Raw genomic sequence first — 21,520 nt, 5'->3', positions numbered from 1 at the left:
AGGAGTGGGGAGGTATGAAAACAATTTGATGCATTTACATAAGCTCCAACAGAAATAAGATATTGAACTATTTCAAGATGACCATTAAGTGATGCTAAGAGGAGTGGAGTATTATCAGGATTATTTCCTGTATTAACTTCGGCTCCAACAGAGATTAGATATTTAACAATGTCAAGATAGCCATAATATGATGCACAAATGAGTGGAGTAATTTTGTGGTTATTATATGTATCTTTCTCGGCTCCAACAGAAATAAGATACTGAAGTTGTTAAGAAATTTGCTGAAGAAAACGATGCCCTTTTCTTCGAAACTTCTGCGCTTGCCAATACTAATATAAAAGAGCTTTTTGAAACTGCATTAAGAAAATACTTAAGTAATCTAGGCTCTTTGCCACCAGCAAAGCCAGAAGAGCCTGTAAAACCTGCAGAGCCAGAAAAGCCAGCAGCAGCTCCTGAGAAGAAACATGAAGATAAAGCAAATGAAGATAGTGGCTGTTGCAGAATCTAAATTTTTATTGCATTTCACTCAAAATAAAAGATTTTACTAGAAGTTCGGAAACTCAAAATGTTTTTTTAATTTTTTTATTTCAGTTTTCATGAATGATTTTAATTGCAAATTACTAATTGAATTGAATCGTGACTACATTGAGACTATCTCTGCAATATACAGACTTAGGGCAGTGGATGACAAAGAAATAAACAAGATTTACAAAGAAATCAAAACAAAAATAATCAAAACGAAAAAAATGAAGCTGTGTAATATTCTAGAAGATATAAAAATCGCGTCTGTGTATAATAATCGTCATTTTAGATCATATTTAGAGTTATTTAGAAAAATATACGACAAATATCATCCAAAAGGCTTTTCATTCAAATCATCTCTTTTTGATTACGTTCTTCATAAGGAATATGACTATATTTTCCCTGTTGATCCTAAAAATTATTTTGTTTCTCAAAATTATACAATAGATGTTCATGAAAAGGATACAATTTACAAAGCAATCATGAATGATGATATAAATTCATTCATTAAATTTACAGAAAGAGATGGATTTGATGTCAACCAAACATTAAAAAGTTATTTTTATCCAGATCCAGAAAAAGATTTATCATTACTTGAAATTTGTTGTTATCATGGTTCTGTGAACTGTTTTAAGATATTACGATCAAAATTTAACTCAGAAATCTCCCAGCGATGTTTTCAATTTTCATTTTTGGGTGGAAATCCAGATATTATGAACGAATGCTTGAAATATCAAGCTCCAGATCAAATATGCATGAAATATGCAATTGCTTCACATAACATTGATTTTGTTTGTTTTCTGATGGATAATTATGACCTATATATTGATATTAGATACTGTTCTGAATTCAACAACTTTCAAGCAATTTTAATTTATTTGGATCAAATAATAGATCCGCTGCCAAATGATATTCTACTGATTGCATTGCAGTACAACAGTCCATCACTTTGTGAATGTGCTCTTTCACGTGCTTCCTATCCAAAGTGGCAAGAACAGAGAAGAATGAAAACTCCTCTTCATATAGCAGCAGAGAATGGTTATAAAGAATTAGTTGAACTTTTTATTTCTCATGGGGCTGATGTGAATTCAATAGATTATGATGGGAAAACCGCACTTTATTATGCTGCAGAGAATAATCACAAGGAAATAATTGAATTTCTTATAACTCATGATGCAAATATAAATGCAACAGAAAAAAGCACAGGGAGAAATGCTCTTCATTTTGCAGCTATTGGTAATAGTAAAGATGCCGCAGAAACATTGATTTTGAATGGAATAGATATCAACAAAATGGATCTTGGTGGTAATACTGCCCTTCATATGGCTGTATTATATAATAGTAAAGAAATGGTAGAATTTTTAATAACACATGGTGTTGACATAAATGCACAACAAAAGTATGGGAAGACAGCCCTCCATATAGCATCAAAAAATAATAGAAAAGAAATTTCAGAGATTCTTATTTTAAATGGAATTGATATCAATGTGGAAGATTTTTATAAAAAGACTGCTCTTGATTACGCAGATATGCATCATTACAAAGAGATATCAGACCTACTTGTTTCACGAGGTGCAATTATAAATAAACTGAACGAGATTAATTCTTATTAATGTTCACCAATAGCAAAACAATTTTTGAATAATGTTTTTATCATTTAAAATGCAACTGCGCTTAATATGATGCTTGTGGTCCAAGCTTATCAAGTCCAATTCTTAAATATTACTCTTTAAAATATGTAAGAAAATAAATATCTTTTATCAAAAGTCAAATTTATTTTGAAAAATATTTTGGACATGCTCATAGCATCAATATATCTTTATTTTAATAGCAAAAAAAAGTATAGCTGTCATATGAGGTACTGGATTGTGATTTATAATATAGGGTGGCAGGAAACCCCCGTAGCATCTAGGGATCATAAGGAGATAGCTACATTCTGGTTTCATATTTATAAACCTTTGTTAAATTAGGTAACTTATAGTTGTGTAACTTTGATTAAAAGATTTGAATGAGATCGAAAAGATGGAATTTGTATCTTCAGGAACGAAAAAAATTAATTTTGTCAAAAAAATTGAATCTGAAAACCATATTTGAATCTCAGTTTGTTATTGGGATATTCTTCTGGATATTTAATAAGTATGATATAAAAGATGATTGATAACATAAATAATTCTGTATTAGATTTTGTTCTATCTCATCTATTCAGATATTTTTTAGCATCCAAGTTTATTCGGGTAATTTTGACAAAAAAGTTCACTTCGAATTACGATTCGCTCATCGCCATAACCAATGGTTGTAACAACCAAATGAGTTAAAACATAATAATAAAAAGTTATGTATTTCATAATTCTTTGATAGGTTTTTTATTAATAATTATCAGTAATTCTGAAAACTTTATTTTATCAATTATCCCCGCACTCAAAAAATGACATTTTATGACGTTTTAAACAAAATAGTTTACATCAACCACAAGAAATAACAATATGTTTGCTATATAACATATTAAATAAACTCTTATATTTTCTTTTTTATCATACAAAGTTGGATTGATTGTGATCACATAAAGCACAGCTAGATTTCAAATCATCATAAGAAAAGGTGACACTTTTTCTTCAAAATATATGGCGAAAAGAACTTTAATAACTCGCTCAAATCAAGGATTGGAGACTCATGATTAAAAATATAATAGGCTATTATTGACGTATTTTCTAAATATAGTATCAGATTCGAGATAACCCAATTAGGTAATGAGATGCTATGGGGGTTTCCTGCCACCCTAGCTTTTTCCTGATGAAAAATATTAACTTTTAATCATAAAAAATTAGGATATAAAGCTTTGGTATCTAAAAAAATTGAGAGAATGTCTGAGAGTGATAAGGTGCATCCTAAACTGATAACTGGTCATATGGAGAAAAAAAATAGACAGTTATAGTTAAATATTAAAAAAAATTTATATAATATATAAAAAACAAAAAAAATATTCAAACAAAATTACCAGAAAGGACACCATCCAATGTAATGTCTTGAATACAAAACCGGATCAATTGCCTTACTGATCAGCAAGTCAACCTGTTCTCCAGTCTTCATCTCGTGTCCAGTCGGACTTTCGTGCAATCCGCTCAATTTTGCAGCAACTCTAGACAGAATATTATGTTGAACAGCACCTCCGTCACTATTTGTTTTATTGGAGAAAATTGGCTCGTGAACGAATATCTCCAGCTGTGCAACAATTGGTGACAAGTTATCTCTCAACACCCAGAGAATGTCTTCGCAAGATTTCCTAAACAAACCTTCAACAGATTCACCGTCCAAAGCGTTGACAATCATTCTTGTGAGTCTGAAAGGAACGTATTCAGGGAATTTCTTCCTCAAAACCGTCGAATCGAAACTGTCTCCGAAATCGATATGAACAACTTTTCCTGTATGTCTCTGTATCATTATATTGCTTGGATGTCTATCGCCCAATCCAATGACAAAGCCAGCAATCGACATCAAACTTGTGCTCAACGTGTAACTTCTCGTATGAGCAACCCATGCTTGCGATGACGAAGATCTCAACCAAATTGTTTCTCTCAGTTCATTTGCTGGGGATATCTTGAATATGTCTTTGCAGATTTCCAATCTCTGCAAGTTATTCAAGTATGTGTACTGAGCTTCAGTGAATTCTTTGCAGACAATCTGCTCCAGAAGTGGATTTATTCCTCTTTCATTCCTGAAATCGTAGACGAGTTGCAACAAAGTGTCTGCGCCAGTTACCCATGTAACTAATCCTGCGTCAGGAGCGAAAGGAATGATCGCGTACTGTTCAATTGTCACTCCTAAATCACTCGTCAATCTGTTCGTTTTGATTAGTGAATTAAGGAGTGAAAAGAACTGCATGATTCGCTGATCCAATCTCAAATCTTCGTTTCCTTTCAAAAGGAATTTCCACTTCTTCCCTGTTTCATCAACTAAATGTGTTGATCTAGGATGTTGCGCTGTATTTAGAACATGGAGTGTTGGATCGATGTAATGTATCTTTGGACCATCTTTATCTACAAAATATTGGCCGGGAACAACTAATGAAAAGTGACGTTTTCCTGCCAAATTTTCTGAAAATTTTGACAGTGAAATTGTATCCAATTTTTTGAGAGAATTTTCAAGGTCCTGATACAAACTGTACAAATTATCAACTAGCATTCTTGATGCCTGGTTGTCACCGCTGTTTACTTGTTTGTAGGACTGTGCAACTCTCTGCAACGAAGAGTTGACCATTCTCATGACAAATCTGTCGTGTTCGCACTCAGGATTTTGACTGATTTTCAATATTTCACTGACAATTGTAATGTATTCCATTGGATTCTTGCATCGTGTCGCTCTGTTTATCATGGAAATAATGACTTCTGCTAGAGAAACTGCTGCACTCCTCATTCCAGTAATAAACAATTTAGTATCATTATAAATGGTCGGGTGAAGTGAACCAATAGAATTCAGAACATCTTTTACCAGTTTTGCCTTTGATTCATCTTTTGTGTGCGTCAAAATGTTCAATGAGAAAACAACTGCTTCGAAGTGGTCAGCAGCAAATTTCGTGATGATTGAAGTAACAATTCTTCTGATTGATTCTTCTTTGTGTGTCAGATGGGCGACAATTTGAGGAATTATCTGGATAACGATGATTGGAGGCAAATTTATGATTCTTTCCTCCAATTTCTCAGGCAGTTTGATGTGCTCACCGTATCTGAACAAAATGGAGAACATAAGACAAAGGTATTCAAGAGAAAACGAAGTATTCAGTTTCGTTGCCTCCAAAAATCCACTGATTGCGTCAACTGCGTATTCAGGGACTTTTTCTTCTGAATGACTCAATGCGCGTGATGTTGCATAGGCCATTCCCGCCCATGTCCTGTAGTCTTTGTCATTCAGTTTGTTGCTCAGCTGGAAACTCTGCAAAATGTTCGAAAGAGAGGCAACAGATGAAGTGTTCGCTTTGTAGAGATTGTATTGCCATGTCGCAGCAATTCTGATTATCCTGGCTCTCATGATGTCATCGACGTTGTTGTTCTGAAGATACTTCTTGTAGTTATCAAATGTTTTGGCTGAAGTTCCTTCCAAAAAAGGTGACAAAAATTTGTAAACTGTGTCATATTTTTGGAGGTTTGAACTGAAAATTTCGTCAAATTCCTTTTCGTCGCTTATTGTTATTAGTTTCGTAAGGAAGACAACGTTGTCAATGGCTTTTGTTCTTTCACCTCTCGCCCATAATACTTTAAGTGAATTGATTATGAACTCTGTATGAAATTGAATTGAATTTAATCGTTGTACATAAGAATCAATTGCTCTGAATTTATGTTCTTTTCTGAGGACACTCAGCATCTTTATGCATGTTTTTATGTGGTCTGCTGGAGATACAACGAGTGAACGTGTCTTGATGAGGCTGAGCCATGCGTCTGACTCTTCCGAGAAGGCAACTAATCTGTTCTGCCAAATTTCGGGGACATTTTTCGCTCCCCCTTTTTTGAGCTCGAGAGTTTCTTGGAGTTCCACGAGCTGGTGAGCGAATTCGATGTGTTGCATGGCAAGGTTCGTGTCGTTGCCGGAATAAATCGATCGGCTTTCGACTAGTTTGTTAAATCCGATTTCGATTTCTTTTTCAGCGCATTCGAAGTTCCCTATTGAGATATAGAACACGGATTTGAAATGGATGGATGCAAAATCATCTTCGTTCTTGAAATAGTCGATGTATTGGGCAACTTTCTTGAAATCTCCAGAATAAAAGAAAGATTGTGCGAAATAAATCGCAGAATTCTTCTTTTCGGAGGCTCTTAGGTTAGGAAATACATCAGATAGGTTCCGAATTGTATCCCATTGTTCTAATTTTGAGTAAATTCTGATTTGGCCCGTAATATTCTTCTGTTGAGCGATCTGATAGTATTCTAATGCTTTTTCATATTCGCCTAACTGTTCAGACCATTTTGCTTCACTTTCCTTTCCTATGTTGTCACCTTTTCTACATAATAGGCCTCTTGCAGAATCGGACATTCTCATTCTCACGTAGATTGAGAGCATTTTCTCTATGACTTTCTTGTCGTTCTCGTGAGTTCTGAAGTGTCTCTGCATGTAGAATAATGATAAAGGTGTTGATTGGCTTGCTTCTGATAAAACATCGTCAGGAATATCGATTTTGTCGCCAACAAGAGTGAGAGTACCAAGTAAATCGAATATTATTGGCTCTAAGTCTTTGTAAATTGTTGTCGCCGTTAAAATTGTTTTGGCAATTTTTGATTTACCTTGTTTAGAGCTGTTGAGCCAGCAGCTTAAGAACGCATAAGGAAATATATCGTTTCTAAAGCTTCTGTACTGTAAAGCAACGTTTAAACTACCTCTAATTGCAAATGAAGGGCAATTTGAGATCAAAAGACTACTCATATCATCCAGCCATTTCCTTTGTTGGTTGAATACTGGTTCTGGCGTTTCTAATAAACAGTCTTCTTTGTATTCTCCTAATAATATGTTATTCATCGACGGTTTGTTGATTTTAATAGCTCTTTCCTTTGGAGATAGTGTTGGTCTTCTATCTTTGTTCGATCCGAAGAATTCTATGAACTTAGGAAACTGAATATCGCAGAAATCCATGAAATCTCTGACTTCTTGCAGTCCGATATTGGCAAACAAACACAAATTAATGAGTAATTCATCGACCAACTTTCTTTTTCCATTTTGCGCCAGTGAAAAAGCGATGTTTAGTATTCTAGAACCTTCTAAATTGACAACTCTTGATTGTAGAAGGGTGCAGAGCTTGTTCATGATGACGAGAATGAAGTTGTCATCATTATCTTTCCTGAGAGCGATCCTTTGTTCGATGAAATCAAATAAAACTGAAGCAGATTGTCTTTGGTAGACAATCGAAGCGACAAGGAAGGTCATAAGTACCTTTAAATAATTCAAATCCCTTGTAGTGATCATTCTTATCGCGTGTGGATACAGAACTGAAGCGTATTGTGTAAATTCGTATCCAATACTGCAACTTAACGTCGCAATGACAGATAAGCAGTTGATATCGTGTATATGGTATAAGAACAAAGGCATCAGCTGGTCAATATATGGAAGCATGTGGTTTTTCGTGTGGAATGCAATGTTATCTATCAAATTAAAAAGAGATGACGGATCATCGGTAATCTTAAATGACTGTACAAAGGCAGCTATGATTTGTCCGAGGTTCGGAAGTACTGTCTCTGGATCTTCAATTACAATTCTCGTAACAGAAATTATCGTGGAAGGGCTCGGTTGCTTAAGGAGAGGCATCAGGAGGTCAAATGCGATTTTTGTGAAGAAGTTTTGCTGCTTAAATGACAGTTTATTTTTGTCATCTGCATTTGAATCCAAATTCTGGTTCAAAATTCGCTTTCCTGATGGTCCAATTGTACCTATGAGCTTCAATATTGAGATTGCAACCTTGTCTGATGTTGATTCTGACAGTAATTTCATTAAAATATTCAGAAAATCAGGGAAATAGTTGAAAAAGTTGACTTTTGCGTTGAACGCTAATGTTATATCAATTAAACTGTCAATTGCTGCTAAGTAAACTTCATCTTTATGCTTTGCTTTGAAAGTATTTATAAATAATGGAACAATTTGCAAAGTATAAGGGACAGTGTACATTGATATAGCTTTCAACGTCTCAAATATTGATGCATCTCTTAGTTCTGACCAGTTTTCGCTTTCTATTGTGAATAATCTTCTCAAAATCACGTCTTTTTCTGAAAAAGAGTCCAAAGTCAAGAATCCGACCGAATAATTATTAAGCATGTCGTGTCTGAGGTTCGTTCTGATGTCTTCCGCAGCGAAATTCGAAGGATGAACGAAAGATTCGGAGCCAATTTCGCCGTACGCTGAAGGAAACGGAGAACCGTTAAGAAGGAGGATTACGCAGAGCCATATTATGTCTTTTATGCATGACGGAACGAGTTTTACGAAATTCTTGGCAATAGATGGCAAAATTGAACAAGCAATGGACAATTTCTGCATGTCGTGCTCGTGTATTGTCGATTCAACGAAACTGGTGATGAAATTGTGGATCACAGAGTAAAATGTGAGTGGATTTATGGTAAATGCTTTTGCAATTATCGGAATTGCGGCAATTCTCACTGAATAAGAAGGATCAGCGAGCAAATTAACCAGGGAATCAGAGTTTATGTCTGCATCTATTCCAGAAAGAAGTTTTAATGAATATAATCTCACTTTTTCACTTGAATCAAAAACAGCTATTCTAATTAACAGGGAAATGCCTTTTGGAGTCTGGAACATTGTCAGAGTATCTGCAAAAAGCATTCTTATGGCTTCATTCTGGTTAAATATCACGTGTCTGAGATTATCCAAAATATTCGGTTGGTTTTCAAAGAATTGGACCTTGAATTCCTTGACAATCTGCAATGCGATGGTCAGTTCTTTGTTGGAAGCTGTCTTTGAGATGCCTATCTCGTACCATTCGAGAAGTCTCTGTTTCATATCGTAAACTGTGGGAAAAACTCGAGCTGTGACCTTTATTAGCCACTGAGAAGGATGTGCCTGTGTGGTGAGAGTAGTAGGAATCTGTATTTCGGGAACTACATCCAATAAGAAATAAAATAACTCAAAAACATAGGAATGGTTCTCCAAAATGGAGTGATTTTGTAGTACTTTCCTACACTGAAGAATTATTTCATGGGTAGGAATCATTTCTTTGCTTGTTATTTTTATTAATTTCATAATATTGTCTAAATGTGCTCTTTTGAAGTTTGGCTGCTCGAGAAGGGATATAGCATGAAGAATAAATGACTGGATATGGTTTGAAGGCAATGCATTTGGAGATATTTCGATGATTTGACAAAATAAAGGAATTGAAGGGATAATGAACTCAATATTGTGGCTTGCTGCCGAAATTATTGTATTGAAGAGTTGTGGTATTTGGACAATTGTTGGAGCAAGTTTGAAAATTACTTCTAAAATCTCTAGGATTCCAGATGGATTAAGGATACCTGAATTAAACGTTTCTATGGAATCCAAGTAAACTGATTTTCCGAAAGAAAAGGTCGTAGTTGTGTCTAATAATGAAAAATGCCTGGTCATAACTTTTACGGCATTGTGTCGGAAATCTGGATCACCTGAACAAAGAGCATTCCATATTTCCGGAATGTGATATGACGTAACATTGAAAAAATCTGTTGGTAAAAATTTTCCAATTATTTTGAGAAGTAATAAGGCATTGTATGAATATGTATTTCTCTGTTTAACCGATAGGAAAATTTTGGCCTGTTCGAGTGATTCTTTTAAAAACGTCTGGTTATCTGCTGAAATTTTGCCAATTAATTTCATAACTTCAGAGGCTGCCTTTGTAATATTTCTATCCAGACTCGATTGGAGAGTTTTGACAATTGGGTAGTATGTCTTGAGATGTTCAAATGATCTTCTAAAGTAGTAAAGAAGGGATATCACGAGTAAGCATGATAATTGGTTCACATTATTTTCACTCTGCTTCCTTAGATGGAGACCACCTTCCCACTCGCTGAATATTGTGGATAACTGTGATTCCGACAGAGTTAGAAAATGCTGCCCCAATTTGCGCAGCATTTCATCACGAATTCGTTTCCATGCTTCAAAGCTCCCATCCCGTATTAACTCAAATGGGTTTGCCCACTTCTGATATGGGAAAGGAAGCATGTTTCAGAACGTGATATTTTCCCCTAGTTCGAGAAACTGACTATTTTTCAGGACGTGTCAGATTCTTACTCGATTTGACACGTAAAATAAAAATTGAAATAATTTGCCTTTCAAAAAAATAATTGGTTTTGAATTTTTCAAGCAAAGTTTATGAATAATTTCATTAGATATAGATACTCATGGAAAATGAATTATTTTCAAATTATCCGAGTTTTTGTCGAAATCTTTTCAAATCAAATGATCACGAGATTCTTGTTATAAATTCTTTCTTACTGTGTCATTATTTACATGATCTTGATTCAAACTCACGAGTCAAGACCGATAAATCTCATGAAATAAATTTAAATTGGGTCAGACAAAAAAAGCTTAAAAAAGGAATAATTATCAAATTCGCATCCTAGTGAAGCTAATTGATTTATTCGTTCTTAATAGCAGCGATGGCAGCATCGTAGTTTGGTTCGTGAACGATTTCTGGAACCATTTCTCTGTAGATGACCTTGCCCTGTGGGTTAACAACGACAACAGAGCGGGCAAGAAGACCCTCGAGTGGACCGTCGGCCATAAGGACACCATAATTCTCAGCGAACTTGGATGTGTACTTGTAGTCGGAAAGTGGGACTACGTTCTTGATGCCTTCAGCAGCGCAGAAGCGGCCCTGAGCGAATGGAAGATCCTTGGAGATGCAAAGGACAACTGCGTTTGGAAGGGAAGCGGCGAGCTTGTTGAACTTGCGGACGGAAGCAGCGCAAACACCTGTATCCATGGATGGGAAGATGTTGAGGACTGCATACTTGCCGTTGATATCCTTCTCTGTGAAAGAGGAAAGATCGCCCTTTGTGAGCTTGAAGGCTGGAGCCTTAGCGCCGACCTTGACGAATTGGCCAGCAAGAGAAACTGGTGTGCCCTGGAAAGCTGTCTTGATCATCTCAAGTAAAGTGATCACCTCACACTTGATCAGCGAATTTTATAAAAAACGTGTATTTTTTCTCCTTCTTTATATCATCGCCGTCTCAACTTATATTTAGGCTAGATGTGTGTTTTACGTAACGTTTATTAGATTGGACGCAAAATACGGCGATGGAATTTTCATTTTCAAATCTGAATGCAAATACTAGATGCAACACGAGAACTTTCAAGGTCTATCACTACTAAATTTTTGTTCTCCATAGTTATATATTGCTCATTCATATTTCAGGCAAATATTCATTTACAATAAGTTATTATTCATATTTTATGAACAAATTCGTAAACTTTTGAACTTTCGTGTTTATGATACCTATTAATTTTCTAATGTTTTTATTACTTACGCCATTGTTTTGATTTGATTAATAAATAAAGACATTTTAATAAGTTATTATATATAAAACATTATATATTTATAAGTCCTTTAGTATTCGAATGAACACGAGATGCCGAACAAAGTAGAAATGGAATTTAGAATCATATCCAATCAATAGAACACAAATATTCTTGGTTCGGCTTTAATAATATAAAACCTACCAATTGTTTAGTAAGCATCCTGATCCTGATCAAAATAACCCGAATTTTGCAAAAGAAATATTATCAAAATCTTAAATAATGAACAATCTTTTGATTATTTCATTTTTTCATCCATAATTTAGCATTCTTTGATTGATGGTCTTCATCTCTCAGAAAAATAAAATTATTAAGGTTATTTGTAAGAACAAATTGATAGTGAGTTTTCAAATTTTTCAAACAAAAATATTCTACTAGAAGAACCGGAGAAAAAATGTTATTTGTTCATTAATGGAATTAAATTGTAAAAAATTGAATGAAGTTGATTATCCAAAATTGCATCATTGGACTTTCTTTTTCAGAAAAAATTCAGATGTTCGTTTTCAACCTTCTAGTCTTTGCCTCTTGCAGAAGACAACTTCTATTAGAAGAGCCCTATGCATGTGACTTCAAGTGCTGGATGAACAAACTGAACATTACAAATAGATTACTATGAAACTACTACTTCAGCTGGATTTTTATATTATAACCTCACACTTAGAAATCTATCAATTCATAATATGGATCTTCTTGATATCAAATCAACATATTATCCTAATCCAGATAAAATAGAAGATGGACTTACTTTATATCTTAAAGCAAATGTTGCTATTGGCGGTAACCTTAGACTTTATCAAACTGCCCAACCCACTCCTTTGATCAATCAGGTAGTTTTTCAGCTACTGCCTCCGGAGTACAGTTTTCAGTTACCCTCCACTTCGAAAAAGACGAAAACGGATTAATCAAGAAGGTAAACGTTGTTGAAGGCACATGTGGTGCATCAATCGATAGAATCGATGATCCTGTTTTACATATTACAACAAGTGCCTTCTTAGATTGGCTTATTAACCTTCTCAAGGGCCTCATTGTCAGTATCATCAAGAACAACGTTGGTCCCATGGTATGCAACAACCTACAAGATCTTCTTGGCGATGAAATTACAAGCGGATTCCAACAGGCAAACGATATCATCAGACCATACTTAAACTACACAAAGCCCATCGATATCCCAATCGGACCAAATATGACCGATCTCAGAAAATCCGATCTTATTGACGTTGCCAGGTTCATTTTGTCAAATTTCACAGGAACGAATGGCCCATTGAACCTCAACAGTCTCTTCAACAGATTTACCAACGGAACAGGCCTCGCTGATCTTCAATCCATCCTTGCTTACTTCAATTACTCTCAACCTCTCTTCTTCTCAGTTCCAATCGACGATTTAAAGGCCAGAATCAACCTCTCAATCATCGATCTACACCTCTCTGGTCTAAACACTTGGGATGATTTCACAATTTTTGACCCAATTGGACCTTACATTTTAGATACACACACAGGAATGAAGGAATTCGGATTCAATCTCACGTTCCAAGTCAACGTTAGCTCAAACGGTTCAATGATTACGACAGGAGACGCTTATTTGTCAGAAACAGCCGATTTCGACATCGCTTTATCAAATAACAAGATGGACTTGAAACTACAAGCGGCTTCTCCTGAAGGAGCAGGTGTCAATTTCACTAATGCTCAATCAATGGATTTGCAGTGTCTAGAAACACTTGTTTCTTCTGAAGGAACAGGTATTACTTATCTTCTCTTCAATACATCCATCACTCATCTCTCTTTGGAAGCTCAAACCCACGAAATGGAGATGAAAATAAGAGAATTCGTAAATTCCATTGTAAAGTTCTTTATCGATAACTACCGACCAATTATTCCTACTTTTGTTACCGGATTTGTAAATAACTTCGGAACAGTGAAATTGAACGAATTACTCGACCAACAGCTTGCAAACGCTACTTGCGAGAATGTACATGACTCGCAGTACGAAGATTTCACTCTCTGGACCACTGCTGTTGCCGGCGGAGGTTCACTTCTCTTGATCTTCATTATCTTCTTCATTATGCCGAAGGAGAGGAAGAAAGACGACCGCTCCATCGACAGTCTGACATACCCAATGATAGAGAGCATGCAATCACTCAACAAACCATTGAATCTGAGAAATATCGAGTTGCCGACACAAGTACACAAAACAATTTGGGAGAAATTCTGGCGAACTGACTCTGAGGCATCGATGCTGATGACGCCCAGACTGTCTATTTTCACTAGAATTTTCATGCCATTATTGATTTTGATTAATATCGCTGTTTTCATATCATCCAACACTGGTATTGGTGCGAGTGTCTTCGCAAAGATATTCATGGGTGATAAACATGTCGCTTTCCCTTCAATCATGGACTTCGGCCTCATTAACTCAATCAGAGATATGTGGAAGGCCAAAACATACGCGCTCTCAATCCTCATTGCAGTTATGTCCTGCGCATGGCCTTACACAAAGCTAATTATGATGTTAACTGTCTGGATTTTGCCTGGACCGATAATGAACGCGAAGAGACGCGAAACATGGCTGAAAGTACTCGATGCTCTTGGTAAATGGTCCCTTGTCGACTCTTTCGTCATGATTCTGATGCTTATCGCATTTAATTTCGACGTATACTTCCCAATCATTTCAGGAATGATCGATGCCCCTGTTTCAGTCCATCTTTGGGTATATCCAGCCTACGGATTCCTCACTCTCATGCTCAGTACTGTCTTTTCTTTGGCTTTGTCCCACATTTTGCTTGCAATCGCAAGATACGCTGACAATCCAGGATATTCCGATGAAGGAGAGGACGCAAAGAAGAGGATCTCTGTCATCCAGTTCTCAGAATTCAGGTCTCTCTCTATAATTATCGGAGTTTTGTTAGTTATTGCACTTGGCCTTGTTTCTTACGGCATCAGTGTTGACTCCTTCTCATTTGATTTCGTTGGACTCATTGGTTATGCACTGGATATGCTCGACAAGCCACATAAGAAAGTTTATTCTGTTATTGACCTCGCAATTCTACTTCCTCACGCCGCAGAGAATCCGAACCAGTTCACAATCAGGTTCACTCAAGCTCTCTACATCGTTGTTGCAATTGTTGTCCCAATTTTGCATATTATCACACAACTCATTCTTTTCTTTGTTCCAATGAGGAGGAAGGTCCAGAGAGCCTTCTACATCGCAGCGGAATACCTCTACGCTTGGAACTGCTTGGATGTTTTCATCATCTCAATTTTGGCCGCAGTTTTAGAGATTTCGCAGTTTGCAGCATTCATGGTCGGAGATAAGTGTGATGTGATCAATCCTATTGTTAAAATGTTCTTCAGCGATGAACCTCTGATAAAAGGACACAAAACTTGCTTTGATGTCGTTACAAGGCTTGAGAAAGGTTCTTGGATTTTGTTCGGAGCTACTCTGATTCATACTATTGCTACAATTATACTTAGCAAAGTATCTGAGAGAGTTATCAACGCTAGACAAGGTGATCTTGTCGATTCAAGTGTTGTTTCATTTGTTCGTTAAATAAATTCTGTTTTTCCATTACTATCATTATATTTCATCGTTTTTTCATAATTACAATTTAATTTATCAAAATTTTCAACAAATTTATCATGTAAAATAGTATATCTTTCAATATATAACTATGGGCTAGTATTCTTGATTGTTATTTATGTATATTCAAGACTCAAATGAAAAATAATTCTTGTAAACAAGTCTATGTTGCAGATCCTTAATTTAAATGACTATCATAAAGCTATGACCAGTCAATATTTTCATTAAAAGTTCATTCATCTATTGTAATTAAAGAATAAAAAGATAAAATATTGTGTAATTGCGGTAAAGTGTATAATAACATATTTACTCCTGTGTCTGGGAAGCATCCTTGCCCTTCTTTGGATTGCCGAGGAGGACCTTGTGGATGTGTGGGACGACACCTGCAGATGCGATTGTAATGTTGGAGAGGAGCTGGTTCAATTCTTCATCGTTACGAACGGCAAGCATGATGTGACGTGGGGAAATACGTGTCTTCTTGTTATCACGAGCAGCGTTACCGGCAAGTTCGAGAACTTCGACAGTAAGATACTCAAGAACAGCGGCCATGAAGACTGGAGCACCTGCACCGACACGCTCACCATAACGGCCTTCACGGAGGAATCTGTGAAGACGGCCGACAGGGAACTGAAGACCGGCACGGGATGAACGTGTCTTTGGATGCTGGCGTTCACCATCAACGGCTGTCTTTGTTGCTGTCTTCTTAACACCCTTCTTAGCTGGCATTATGAAATAATGATTAACACTTCACCCCGCCACGTATGATCTGTATTCGTATGGGGTCTAAAGTGGCATTTTGACAAAAATTGAAAAATGTCATTTTAGACCCCTACTTTTCCCCACAAACCCAATCTTGGAATTGGCGCCAAAAAGTGATCATTATTTTAGAATGTCTTCAAAATTTCATTTCATGAATTGTTGAATTTGTTATCATTTTTCCAATTTTGAAAAAAAATTTGGAATTCAAAAACGTTCACAATAGCTTGAAACAAAGTACTTTACTTGATGTCATCACATATCCTCTTGAAAACGCTTTAAATTTCAAATTTTATTATATAATTGCTTAATTTATAGTATTTAACTCAAACAGGTTTCAAAATTTCCTCATCAGTCATCATAAAAATATACTAATCGTAGAAATTGTTGAAAATTCTTCACAGATTCTTAAATCGAAATTACAATTTCCTTTGGTTAATTCATGTATGCTTAAATAGTTCCGCAATCAAATACAAAGTAATAAATATACAAATTAACGTTTCTTATATCTTTCACTATTCACTTATTTTCAATTTTTTTAAAATTTTTTAAATAATCTAAATTATTCCTAAGCTACATAAAGAAGTAACGACAATGCACAGTAACCGTTCAACTTCATTTGCCTTTAGGCAGCGTTTTCCTTACATTGTATTAATTTTTCCCAATTCAGCTGAATTAACAGCATAGCAATTGATGACAACAACATACTCTGTCAAGACAAGATATTACTGATTCTTTTACTTCTCCTGATGATAAGTCTTCCCTAGAAAAGGACGTTAAAATCAAAATTGACAAAAATTTTTAGAAAATGTTTAAATCGATTGATGCTCAAGATATTGATATTATTTTAGCACCATATGCAGACAACTCAATCGTATTTCGAGCAGATCCAGAGAATTCTGATATCATTTTACAAATATTGAAGTCATCTTTCGATGAATCAGATTTAACTTTTTACAATTTACAAATTGACCTCGAAAAGACATATAAATCAATTCTTGACAAGTTAATCGGCGATGCATCAATGAGTAATGATATAAAAAATGTTTATTATTCGTCAGAATTATTTATTGCAACAAAATCTACGATATGGTTAACGTTTTACAACTTCCTTCAACCATGTCATATTGTACCAGAACTAGATCAAATGAAATCTAAAGTATTTGACTCATTAGCGTTGAAATACTACCAATTTCGAATGATTTTACTTGATGATAAAAGGAAATCAGCTTCCAAGTTCTTTTACAATTGGACAATTCTTTCAGTTGCATTATTTTTCAATATAATTTTAGAGGAATTTCCAGATTCTCCATTTTACCAAAATTCTGCATTTATTGAAAGAGCAGAAACAGTAACACAAGAGTTACTAATAGGATTTAAGCCAGAAGATGCTTCTTTTCATGAAAAAGTTTTAGAATTTATTCCAGATCCGATTTTCTTTAGGGCAAAGCGCCTTCCAAACTTCAATGCTCATCAACAAATCCTAAATGATATCATTGGAAATGAAATTCATCATCAGAATCAGTTAGCCAACCCTAATCGAATTTTATTTACTTCTCGCGACAACAATCCATTGCTTGCAAGAGCTTTGGAGTTAAGGTCTTTTAAAAATAAAACTACAGATTCAAAAATCAGCACAAGAAACATCATGATGAATAAAACTGGTCCATCTACTTCTCGCGATTTTGTCCTTGATGCAAAACTTTGCAAAGAAAACAGCGAACGAGCAAGAAGAGCTCACATGCAAAATATTCAATCTAATTTGAGACAAATTTGTTCTAAAGAAGCTAATCTTGTGCTTTCAATTGAACAGAATGCAGTTTTATGCAAAAGAGTTCTTAAAAATAGACTCCAAGCCAAAGAAGTTATTGATGGGATTGAAGAACGGCAGAAATCGAGAAAAACAGGCAAACCATATAAGAAAAATGATGTTTACGATGAAGAAGAAAAGCATTCTTAGTTTCGAGTTTTTTTTTAATAAAATTTTGTTTGTATTTTGTTTCTATTCAATCATCTAACATACAATATAATAGGAATAACATGTATTTTAGTCTAGAATTTGAATTAATCGCGAATATATTTTTCAATTTTATGAATCATATCAGTAAAATAGTGAACAGATAATCCAAGCTCTTCTCAATATTTCTTGTGATTCAATTATTCTGGTAAATTTTAAATAAATTTTTCTAATTTGTATTTATATCATAAATAGTAGTAAATCAACTAGATGTATGACGTTGAATGTAATAGTCCTGATTTTTTAAGATAATTGAAAATACCAAAATTTTTGTTTGATCATATTTCAATCTTCATGCATTTATATAATTGACAAGTAAACAGGGTTTATTTTTCATCCAATTGTCAAACGAAATATTCCAATTTCAAAAAATAAATTATTTATTTTTTAAAGTAATTCAGATCCCTTTTTTAATTTTCCAACTGGTATTGTATCATAACAGCGGCCATACATCCATTTTGCAATTCTCAGTAAATATGATCATAAACGTGATCTGTTTAAGGGTTTTTAAAAACTTCTCAAAAAATGATTCAAATAGCGTTTCAAATTTTTAATCAATAATTCATTAAATTATCATATCTGTTTCATTTTAATTGTGGGAAAAATTTTTGAAAAAATTTGAAATAAAATTGATTTATTTACATATCTTTCAATGAGTAATATTTTAGAAATTAAATTTGGCATAAAATGCAAAAACCGTTTTGACACAGGTCAATTAATATTTGACATCAATCAAAACGTAACGATAATAAGGTGAATTATTGAAACAATCACACAATCATGATGTATTGTCATCGAATCAACTAATGAACCGGACACGATGTTATTTGATATAACTTAATTTGAGTTTTCAATCAGAATCTGATTTGTGAATTTTTCTGAACAGACATTTCAACATATAAATGGGAAGTTCGAAGTCCTCCTATACTGCAACAACAAGAAACTCATGTCCTTTAGCGATGTTTGCATTTGGATTAATTCCATTCAATGGTTCAGAGTCAGATGAAACAATTAAATCTTGTGAAAAGATAATTTGTGATCAAATTAATCGGAAAATCAGTCTGGAAGAAGCATCATATAATTTGCTTGTGCTAGTAAACACAGACGAACCAGCGCGATTAATTCACAGAGTTTTATATGCATTTGATCATCATAAACCGGTTATTAGTTGCAATGAGAAGCAAGTAGGTATTCGCAAATGCAATCTTTGGCGCCAAGAAGAAGATATACTACTTTTAGCTGCAATTCACAGATATGGACTGGGTGATTGGAAGTCAATATCTCATTTTGTAGGAAATGGGAGAACAAGATCTCAATGCTCTCAAAGATGGGGACGCGCTTTAGATCCAAAAATTGCAAAGATTCCTTGGTCAAAAGAAGAAGATGATAACTTATTAAAGCTTGTCCAAGAATTTGAACCGCATACTTGGGCAAAAATTGCTAGAAATATGTCTTCAAGATCTGATGTTCAATGCAGATATAGATATATTCAGCTCATGAAGAAGGAGCATTCAAGCCATCTCCCAGTTTTAGGCTATCAGGAAGAAGCGACTTCCAATTCCGATGAGAGTGCCAAATCTCCTGCCGGACCTAATGCATTAAATCTGATGCTCCAAAATGAGATCAACAAACCTCAGAGAATCATATTTATGTCCATTCCTGCACTTCTTGATTGAGTTTTTATTAAGAAATTCTTAGGTGTCAGAAAGTCAGATGGATTATTTTTGGATCAGAAATCGCAGAAAGCGGTCAATTTGTAATTGTTCATGATAGGTATGTGAAATAAATCAGAATATCTTATATAAGTTGATATAATTTTTTATGATTTACATTTTTTTGGATTTTTGTATATATTCTAAGATTTGGACCGCTCTACGCTAGAAGTACAAGCTGCTTATAGTTGTTAGATCATGAATAAGAATGAAAATTTCATGATTTTGGTACAAAATTTTACAAAAAATTGAATTTTGATATTAAAATAGTTAAATTTACAAAATTTGGTTCTAAGAAAGCAAATAATATAAGAAATAAAGGAGGAATTAATGATATTTTTGACGCATCTGAGAAATAAGTGAAGAAGTTTCACGAGAAGCCCTGAAAGATGTTGTCAATGCGAGCCACTTTGTGATTTCTTCATTCTTCTTATTGATTTCTTGTGTTAAGTTGTCAACAATTTTTTCTCCGTTTTCATGCCTCAAAATTAACTCTTCTTGAACGCGCTGAAGGTCATTTCTCATATTTGCAGTGTCTTCTATCTGTTTTTCAAGGCGTTTCTTCTTTCTGTCGAGTTTTGTGATAAATTTCTTGAAATTATTCTGTTCTTCGATGATTTTAGGTGTAACACCCGAAGCTAAGTCCACTTCAAGTGAATTAACTTCCTTCCACAAAGCCATTACGTCTGGATTTTCTTCAATTTCCGGTTCTTTCTCTTCTGCTGAAGCGTTTGATGCTGAATCATACTTACTTTCAATCTGGATGGCAACTTCGAGCTCTTCTTTCATTTTTTCAAGAGATTTAGATAATTTGGTATTTTTGGCTTTTTGTTCCTTAATATTGAGGTTTAACTCTGCAATATTCTTGTATAGCTCTGGGCGCTTCTCAATAGCCTCTTTGAGCTTGTTGTAGTCTTCGGTAAGTTTTTCGGAAGATACTTCGTTGTTTTCTGATTTATTGCGTAGTTTTGATAAGACTTCTACAATTCCTGTCATCTTTGCAAGTTCAATTTTGGTTTCTTCGAGTTCTGAGCGTTTTTGATTTAATTGTTCTTTAAATTGAGCTTTTTCACTTACTGTTTTAGAAATAAGTGTTTCAATGTTATCTATAATAGCTGAGTTCTTGTCTTCTGACTGATTTGATGACTTATCTGCGAGTTGTTGCTTTAATTGAGATAATTTTGATTCTGAAGCCGAAATTTCGGATTTTAGTAAGGCAATTCTCGCTTGCTTTTCTGCAATTATCTTCTGATTATCAGCTAATGGAGCCTTTTCTGGTGTAGATGGCGCAGTTGACTGAGCTGAAGAAACTGCAGGTGCTGGAGCCTGCTGGTTAGCTTCCTGTTGCTGTGTCCACTTCAAATACTTCATTAAATATGTTTGAATTTCTTTTGGTAATTGTTTGATATTTGCAACGACTGTTGGCTTCATTTCCGATCTCATTGCGACATATATCAATGGGTTGACATAGTTGATTATATATGCTTGATTTCTATTACGCGAAAGAGATGGTAAGTCTGGTTTTGTTCGAATGTTTTTGTCTTGAATCGCAGGAGCTATAACTTGCTCGTATGCACGAAGATTTTTGAAAATAGAAAACCAATCTGTATCATTCTTAGGTACTTCAAGCTTATCAATATCTATTTTTGAGGGACTAATCTGATTCCAAATTAATGGAATAGCTTTTGTTATTAAAAGATCAACAGATGTCTGTAAATTAAGCTCTGCAATACCAGGGAATGTGTTTAAAAATCCAATTAAGCACTTCTCATCATCATATTCCATAATCAAATAAAATTTGGAACGATAGAAATAAATGGGCACTTCGCAATCTTTCTTATATGCCAAATATATGCTTCTTAGAGCTTTGGAAATTAGAATTTCCGGTCAATTTTATCTGGTTTT

At 34.7% G+C, this 21,520-nt stretch overlaps 8 protein-coding genes across 8 annotated transcripts; 4 read left to right on the top strand and 4 right to left on the bottom strand.

The window, feature by feature from the left end:
• Nucleotides 1–596: 596 nt before the first annotated feature.
• On the top strand, nt 597–2,135 carry TVAGG3_0007800 (protein ubiquitination; the record flags this gene model as incomplete). Its single annotated transcript, XM_001316220.1, has 1 exon — nt 597–2,135. One exon carries the CDS (start codon nt 597–599, stop codon nt 2,133–2,135), a length of 1,539 nt encoding a protein of 512 aa, XP_001316255.1.
• A 1,370-nt stretch (nt 2,136–3,505) lies between these two features.
• TVAGG3_0007790 (ataxia telangiectasia mutated (ATM) -related family) lies at nt 3,506–10,222 on the bottom strand (the record flags this gene model as incomplete). Its single annotated transcript, XM_001316221.1, has 1 exon — nt 3,514–10,200. One exon carries the CDS (start codon nt 10,198–10,200, stop codon nt 3,514–3,516), a length of 6,687 nt encoding a protein of 2,228 aa, XP_001316256.1.
• Nucleotides 10,223–10,547: 325 nt separating this feature from the next.
• Nucleotides 10,548–11,145, bottom strand: TVAGG3_0007780 (redoxin family; the record flags this gene model as incomplete). Its single annotated transcript, XM_001316222.2, has 1 exon — nt 10,616–11,125. The coding sequence occupies one exon, from the start codon at nt 11,123–11,125 to the stop codon at nt 10,616–10,618; it is 510 nt and encodes a 169-aa protein (XP_001316257.1).
• An 881-nt stretch (nt 11,146–12,026) lies between these two features.
• TVAGG3_0007770 (uncharacterized protein) lies at nt 12,027–15,127 on the top strand (the record flags this gene model as incomplete). The annotated part of the gene is made up of 1 exon (XM_001316223.1): nt 12,614–15,100. One exon carries the CDS (start codon nt 12,614–12,616, stop codon nt 15,098–15,100), a length of 2,487 nt encoding a protein of 828 aa, XP_001316258.1.
• Nucleotides 15,128–15,191: 64 nt separating this feature from the next.
• TVAGG3_0007760 (histone H2A) lies at nt 15,192–15,876 on the bottom strand (the record flags this gene model as incomplete). Its single annotated transcript, XM_001316224.2, has 1 exon — nt 15,437–15,856. The coding sequence occupies one exon, from the start codon at nt 15,854–15,856 to the stop codon at nt 15,437–15,439; it is 420 nt and encodes a 139-aa protein (XP_001316259.1).
• Nucleotides 15,877–16,694: 818 nt separating this feature from the next.
• Nucleotides 16,695–17,887, top strand: TVAGG3_0007750 (uncharacterized protein; the record flags this gene model as incomplete). Its single annotated transcript, XM_001316225.2, has 1 exon — nt 16,695–17,846. The coding sequence occupies one exon, from the start codon at nt 16,695–16,697 to the stop codon at nt 17,844–17,846; it is 1,152 nt and encodes a 383-aa protein (XP_001316260.1).
• Nucleotides 17,888–18,805: 918 nt separating this feature from the next.
• TVAGG3_0007740 (RNA polymerase II transcription regulator recruiting protein) lies at nt 18,806–19,579 on the top strand (the record flags this gene model as incomplete). Its single annotated transcript, XM_001316226.1, has 1 exon — nt 18,806–19,579. The coding sequence occupies one exon, from the start codon at nt 18,806–18,808 to the stop codon at nt 19,577–19,579; it is 774 nt and encodes a 257-aa protein (XP_001316261.1).
• A 328-nt stretch (nt 19,580–19,907) lies between these two features.
• On the bottom strand, nt 19,908–21,443 carry TVAGG3_0007730 (hook domain family; the record flags this gene model as incomplete). The annotated part of the gene is made up of 1 exon (XM_001316227.1): nt 19,943–21,400. The coding sequence occupies one exon, from the start codon at nt 21,398–21,400 to the stop codon at nt 19,943–19,945; it is 1,458 nt and encodes a 485-aa protein (XP_001316262.1).
• Between the last annotated feature and the right edge of the window lie 77 nt (nt 21,444–21,520).

This window comes from Trichomonas vaginalis, chromosome IV (assembly GCF_026262505.1).
Source record: "Trichomonas vaginalis G3 chromosome IV, whole genome shotgun sequence".
In the NCBI taxonomy this organism is placed as follows: Eukaryota; Parabasalia; order Trichomonadida; family Trichomonadidae; genus Trichomonas; species Trichomonas vaginalis.
Note: the sequence above shows the minus strand (reverse complement) of the source record. Positions and strands in the feature narration are given on the sequence as shown.